The sequence below is a fragment of the Phaseolus vulgaris genome, chromosome 7 (assembly GCF_051622355.1).
Source record: "Phaseolus vulgaris cultivar YP4 chromosome 7, ASM5162235v1, whole genome shotgun sequence".
In the NCBI taxonomy this organism is placed as follows: Eukaryota; Viridiplantae; Streptophyta; class Magnoliopsida; order Fabales; family Fabaceae; genus Phaseolus; species Phaseolus vulgaris.
Genome location: NC_143504.1, coordinates 52,937,561 through 52,945,045, shown reverse-complemented (window position 1 = coordinate 52,945,045; position 7,485 = coordinate 52,937,561). Strand labels below are relative to the sequence as shown.

Below are 7,485 nucleotides of genomic sequence, written 5' to 3'. Positions count from 1 at the left end.
CAGTTATTACTATTAATTTTCTTTTTCCTAATGCCTTTTGGGAATATTACTAAAGTAAAGAGGGATAAATCTCAACTAAAACATTTAGCTTTGCAAAAAATACAAAGATTTGTAATCAAGTTGTTGTTCTATCTTCTTCCGATCATATACATCCTTTTATGTTTTGTTTTCTCATCCTTATGTCTCTGTCCTGTTTTTATTTTTTCTTCAATATTAAATGTTAATTTTCTCTAAATAAAATTGTTATATTTAATATTTATTTTCGGTTAACATTATTTTTAGATGAAATTTTATCATAATTCTAAGAATTTTAAAACTATTCACACCTGCCTTATGACACAATATTCTTTAGCTTGAATCTGAAACTTAAGAAATTAATTAATTGGAACTAATCCATGACACTCAAGTCCTCCTATCTTAGACCAATACCTTAAAAATTATCTAATCGAAATCGATGCATGACACCAAAATTACATATAACGAGGTGTTGGCCCAAATATTTTACAGCACGTGATTTATGAGGAGGCCATTTGATCTTGAAGAAGGTATCAAAAGTCACAAAGAAATCTGAATTTGGATTTTGTGAGGCATTGAGTATAAAAGGTGTATGTATATATAATAGAATGATAGTGAATGAGGAAGCTTGGAATTGCAGCAAAATAATTACAATAGACTAGAAGGAGTGGAGAATGCAGAAAGAAAGACATAAAAGTTTGTTTAAGCAAGCATCTGAGAAGGGCCATATATAGCAATTAAAATAAGAATATCCTTGAATCCAATTTAGCAAGTGCATGTTAATTTTCTTTTCATCCCAATGTTTGATGTCTTGCAATGTATGGTAACAATAATAGCCTTTGGAAGGTTGGAGAAAAGGTGTGTGTGGTGGGTGGCAATTACACTTAGCCCGTGCGCTGACCATCACTTTTTCTCACCGAATGCATCAACACCTTCCTTCATCCGAGTGGCTACCGCGCGTGCAAGTTTCACAAAAAGAATTCCTATTTCTCATTCCCTCTACTTCACACTCCAACTCAGTCAAGGGTCACCATCAAATCAGACACTGATCAATTTTAAACAGTGATTAAAACTATTTAAAACATTGAACACTTGTAATAATTTGAGTCACAAATCTTCTTATAATCACTGATAATCACGTAATCATCATGGCCTTTTGTTTTACTTTCTAGATTTTGTTTATGCTATATATCTTCATGTTACCTTAATCATCTTTAAAGACACATATGTGAAAGCAGTTCTGGAATTTTCTATTTACGGTGATTGATTTAACCAGAACCAATTTATCCACTCGCTTGAATAAATTATTTGTTTGAGATATAAATTAGTCATTAAAACATTATGATTGAGATTCAATATTAATAAAATAAAGTTGTCATAAATATTATTTTTTAAAGAAAGTGATAATATTATTTTTTTATATATAAAATAGAATAAATTATTTGATATAATTTAAAAATTGAGATTCTCTCACACAATAAATCCATCTTTTCTTATTTGCATGTCTAAATGAATTCAGATAAATGATGAAGAAATTATTTGTATGACTATGTAGGAAGCAGTTCAATTATTACGTATCGTACGCATGTAGAGGAAATCTGGGAGACCAAGCTGAGTGCAATAAGTTAATTTAATCGTAAATTCTGATTACGAGGATTCATTTTTTTCCTGCATCATCAAACTCGGCACTCCAGAGTAAAGGATAACCAATAACCAAAGTGATTGGATTGTAATAATACACAATTTTTTTATCCAACTTGGAGTTGTTAAAGAGGTGATACTTTTAAACTAAAGATGTGACACTTCAAAGTTACTTCAAATATTATTCACTTATTTCTCCAAATAACTTAACATTGATAATTTAATCGCTTTATTATACTATTCACCTTGAATTATATTTATTCATTTTTTAAATACTTTTACAATTCTCTAAATCTTAAAAACAAAATATCACCAAATTATTTATAAAAAATTATTTACTCTATGATTCATACACTTTTGTTTTTTCAAGTAAGTTCCTACAATTATTAAGAATTTTGTAACATTCTATGAATTTAATGTAAATGCACTGATGCCATTCATTCATATATATATATATATATATATATATAAGTGTTTTTAACCTTTATAATAATTAATTTCAAAGTCATATCTAGCATAACTTTTTTAGAACCTTTTACAGAATCATTAATGTGCATGCAAATTAAAATTAGTTTTTATACTAATAAATTCATTCAAACAAATCCCTACGGTTTTCCCAAATTTTTAATTGGATCTCTATACAAATTATAAAATTTGATGATAAAACCTAAAACTTTTTAAATAGCAATATAGAATGGCAATGTGGATACTTTATAAACATATATTAGGCAGCTATCAATTAGTACGAATCTATTTAGGAATTTTTATAAGTAAAGCTATAGACCACATGTAGTGCGATAATAATTAAACCAAAACTAATCCTAGCCTCTATTATTCTCTTCCAAACTCCTTCATCCTAAACATACCCTATGCATTTAAGATTTATAACAACACACCGCAAAATTTATAAAGCCATGGTCCATGATGATAAAAATACTACGGTATCTATCTAGACTTGTATAATTAGACTTGAAGTTTTCACAAGTTCAAGCCAAACTTGCATTACAAACCTGACATAACTATGAAAGATATACTCTTAACAATTGGGGAGGAGCATAAAAAACACAACTCCTCAGCAATCACAAAATAAAACTCAAGATCATAACTATAATCCTTAATTACTTCCCTAGTAATTATACAAATACATACACACAAGTTTGCTTTACACCCAGAATTTAGTGTCAGCAATGATCTATGTCATTTCCTGAAATGGACTGAGGGAGGCCTTCAAGCAAGCAAGAGACTGGGGGAATGGTTAGTGTCTGAGAGATTCCATAGGCACTCCAGCAGTAAGGATCATGCACTATGTCTCCTTCAGATGGAAGAAGTTCAATATCTGAGAGGGTCAAGTTGGTGCATGGGACAGAATCACTGCAAGCAAAATGCATTGGAGGGTGCCTTATATCATATGTTCCCTTTATGTTTGTGTAAGATATATTCGATACAAAGACTGCAGAGGTCTTGTTGGAGCAATCCTTACTGAGGCAGTAAAACTGATCAATTATAATGGGGTTTCTTACACTTTCCATATGAATATTAGTAAATGTCACTCCTGATACTGATCCTGAGCCACCTTGCCATGTCTTGATTCTAACCCCGTTATCTGATACTTTTATAACCGAGTCCCTCACCGTTATGTTTGAAACACAGGCTCTGGAGTTGTGATTTCCCAGACTACCAATACTGAATTAAAATAATAAGATAAGATTAGTGAACTAGAGGAACCTTTTCTTGAAAATAAATAATAAGTTAATTTACCTTATACCATGTCCAGGTCCACATGTTATGTTCTTTATATCAACATCATGGCAACCGGCTCCAATGGACACGCAGTCATCACCTGTATAAAAGGATAATTCATGAATGACTTTTGAGTTTCGATACAAAAAGAAAAGTAGTGCTTTGTTTTGTGACCAACCATTAGAAATGACCGAATTGTATATTTTGACGTCATTGGTATTTTCTATGTGTATTCCATCAGTGTTGGGGCTGAGTGCTGGAGATGTTATGTAGATTGATTCCACGTGGACGCTTTCGCAGCCATCAAATCTGAAGTGGAATTGGGGGCTGTTCTTGATTTTAAGTCCTTGTACAGTCAAGTTGGAACTCATGAAAAATCTTAATGCCTGCAACATTCGGAGTTACATTACGTTTGAACAGTTGTTTTCAACCACAATGCAACTTGTATTTGTGTTAGAACTACTTACAACAGGGCTGTCGCAAGGTCCTGGAGATGTTGTCCCATGGGGTCCCTGTGCCATTTTATCATCGGGATCAGTGTTTCAAGCATCAAGATTGAATCTTTTTTTGTGTTTCTTAATATTTTTAAATCATCAACAGTATACCTTATGAGGCTTACAAGGGAGGTCCCACCATTTTTCTCCTCTCCCATCTATTAATCCACTTCCTTCAAGTGACATCCCATTGATTCTATAGAAGACAAGCCATTGACGCCTACTGTTGTTCTTTGGCCAAGAGTCAGGTCCATCGGGTGGCATAAGAGTGCCATCAACCTTTTCACGAGTGCCAACAGAGTTAATTAGTGAGCATTACCCTTAACCATTTGTAAGAAACAAAATAATCACTAACTGTGTAAAATTTTATTACACTGTAAGGTTTGTCATGATTTTTTGTTTAAAGTATAAAAAACCCTTTACATTAATTATAGTAAGTGTACAAAAATTAAACTATAAGAAGAACCAAACATGTTGCAATTTGCAAAGTACATTACCTTTAGTACTAAGCCACCTTTACAAGGACCTGTGAAAATAGTAGATTGAATAATGAAGGAGAGACCGTGGGGAACGAGGATAACTTTAACCGCTGATTCACTTTGGCAGGCAGTGTCCCATGCCATCTTGAATGACTCTGTATCATCAGTTACTCCATCTCCGATGGCCCCAAATGCTCGAATATCAAACAAGTTATTAGATGTGTTGTGGTAGTTCTCATCAACAGTGGGGCTAGGAGAAGGAGCTTCATCAGGGGCGCTAGAAGGTCCAGGCAATGGAGAAGGAGATGGTGAAATTTCAGGTGCATTATGATAATGTGAGTGTTTGTTTTTATGGAAATGGTACCTAGCTTGGGTGGGAAGAAACAAAGTAAGAAAGTATAAGGACAATGCTAGTGATAAAATATGAGAAGGCCTCATCGTGAGTATATTCTAGTAGTGGAGTTAAAAAGGGGCTTAAAAAGGTTTAGATGCTAAAACTTTGAAAACTAGAGACTCTGATTGGGTTGTGGCTGTGAACAGCAAGATGAAAGGAATAAAGAATCTAATTTTGGAGTAATTGGGCAGCCTGAGTTTTGGGAAATTGAAAGAAACTAGTGGTTCTACCTTGCTTGTAGCAGTAGTGCACAAGTTGCAAGAAGTTTAATTCTTGAGTTGGGCCCTTTGGAGTACATGCAGAATCAGAAAGAGTGAGTTACTATATATAATGAGAAGGGATAGTGGACAATATGTTAAGTTTCATCGGCACATTATCAATATTTAATTGGTTTTGGAAGTGGAAACGACAAATACTACATAGGCATTGGCCTTCTTTTAGAGATTGTGGAGTCTGCATATGACAACTCTGAAAAGAGCAAAAAGGAATAACCAGAAGTCAGGCTGGGTACTAGACAAACCTCCCATGTTCCTCCCATTACTTTTTTTTCTTCCATAACTAAGAGGGATTTTTTATGGATAATATTTCTTAAGACAAAATAATTATATCACATAAAATCTTGTTTTCATTTATTACTAATAATACATTTTTAATATTTTTAAATAACTCATACAGTAAAAATGTATAATTAATCAATGTTTGGAGGCACTCCTTTTACAAAATTTCCGCTACTAAAATGAAATACTTACATAAATTTAGCTTAGTAGTGATTTAGATGAAATAAGTTGATAATTATAGTAAATTATGATAATTAATTATCAATATGGTAGTTAATGATGTGATTGATGTGTGCTATTTGTAGTTATCAATCAATGAATAATGTACGCATATCCCTATAAACAAAACTTGTCATTTATAATATTTTACTAGTTTTTCTCCCTATTACTGAAGTTTTAGTTTCTAATAAAGTTTTAAATTACCTTAGATTCTCTATTTTTTACTTTATTTTAAAATTGATTACTCTATCCATTTTGGTCAATATTTATTGAAAGAATAAGGTTATTTTAATAAATTTGTTTTAAAAAGTAATAGATTTGTTAACTCTTGTTAAAAAAATTGTTAGTAAAGGATTTTGAGATTATATATGATATGTGAATTGGATTAAATTCCCAATGAATATTTTGTGAATTGGATTGCAGTGGTAGCTTAATCCCTGTATGCCTAAAATTCAGAGCAGAAATATCAGAAAGAAACAGATAGACAGGGGTATGTCCGTGTGCATGTCTAGAACATACCATATTTATGTTTTCGGTCCCTTTTGGGTTCCCCCAAAACCGTGTCTATAGTCACAAATAATTTGTAGATATAAATAATTCATCCACATGGTCAATGGGTTAGGTTTCATAGTATATGAATTTATTTGTTCCTTTTCTTTGGAGTTTTGTGACAGTTTTATTTTAATTTATATATATATATATTGATTTCGATTTTTAAATGATATAAAATTATATTGGATTTATCAAAAAATTAGATATGTAAATTAATTTTAAGTCGATGAATGTAATTGAAATGTGTGGTTACATTAATATAATATAATCTGCATAATCCATTTTAGTAATATGGCATAACCGAGTTTTTGTAGTATATAGTAATCTTATGTTTATATAAAATAAATTATTATAAATTACACGTATTTATATAGACAAAATGAATTTAGATAATATTTAGATTTTACGGTAATAATTGTTGTTGGTGTCGGTCGCTCTTTTTATATTCGTTTCTTTATACTTAGTCGTTTATCTTTTGCTCCAATTATGTTTTTAATTAAGAACTTCAACTCCTTAGGTCTTTGATTTTTTGGTGCTTGATCGGAAGTAAACCTATAAAATGTTCTTTGACAATCAAGTAAATACTATGTATTAAGAGTGTATGATATAATTGACAACTCTTGTCCATAAGGCTCATTTATAATATTTGATGATGAGTCATTTTATTCATAGATACATATTTTCAATAGATCAGTGTTAATTGATTTAAGTTACCATACTTATCATTTATCATTTATGTTATTTATGTTTAATTTACTTCTTATTGTATTTAATCACGATTAGTAATAGTCTCGAGTGACTCACGTCCCTAAACTCCAATAAATACATTACATATTTTTTAGAAGTGTATTTTGTTGTTAAGTTTATAATGAATAGGATTGCATTGCCTCATAGGATACGGAATACTGATATTTAAAAGAACGTACCAAATCTATATATCTGTTTGAGAACAAGGTTTATAGGAAGAGAATGAATTATCCTACCCTATATGTCATAAGATGGTAAAGGAAAGATTTAAATTTTCTAAAACGAGTAAAGATAAAGTAACTATTTATTGTTGATGAAAAAACTAATAGTTAATATTTCGTTATGCGTGTTAATATATTAATTGATTTTTTTCATTGTAGAAATTTTTTCTGAAATATATCTTTTTTAAAAATAAATCTTTTCCACTTTATTTATTAAATTAGATACTTTTATTGTTCATCATAGGTTACCATAAGGAAAACTGTTTAGTTTTTAACTTGAAACACTCTATCCACCTATCACTCCAAAAGTGATTATATTTTCATACTGAAAAATTAAATATAACTATACAACTATCTAACTATCTTGGACTATCCTTGTCCAAAATCAAAAGTGAACTATGATAGAATGGAAGTTTAAGTTGATAA

At 30.9% G+C, this 7,485-nt stretch overlaps 1 protein-coding gene across 1 annotated transcript; it reads right to left on the bottom strand.

Annotated features, from left to right (window-relative positions):
* Window positions 1-2,581: 2,581 nt before the first annotated feature.
* On the bottom strand, window positions 2,582-5,117 carry LOC137830179 (polygalacturonase At1g48100). The gene is made up of 6 exons (XM_068637355.1): window positions 4,388-5,117; window positions 4,002-4,169; window positions 3,864-3,908; window positions 3,575-3,782; window positions 3,415-3,496; window positions 2,582-3,339 (listed from the first exon to the last, which is right to left on the bottom strand). Exons 1-6 carry the CDS (start codon window positions 4,805-4,807, stop codon window positions 2,838-2,840), a joined length of 1,425 nt encoding a protein of 474 aa, XP_068493456.1. The 5' UTR covers window positions 4,808-5,117; the 3' UTR covers window positions 2,582-2,837.
* Between the last annotated feature and the right edge of the window lie 2,368 nt (window positions 5,118-7,485).

Coding starts and splice junctions, on each gene's coding strand:
- LOC137830179 (XM_068637355.1), bottom strand. CDS start 4,807: ATGAGGCCTTCTCATATTTTATCACTAGCATTGTCCTTATACTTTCTT. Junction 4,170..4,387: donor AAGGTGGCTTAGTACTAAAG/GTAATGTACTTT, acceptor ACTCGTGAAAAG/GTTGATGGCACTCTTATGCC. Junction 3,497..3,574: donor CAATTCGGTCATTTCTAATG/GTTGGTCACAAA, acceptor CCTTTTATACAG/GTGATGACTGCGTGTCCATT.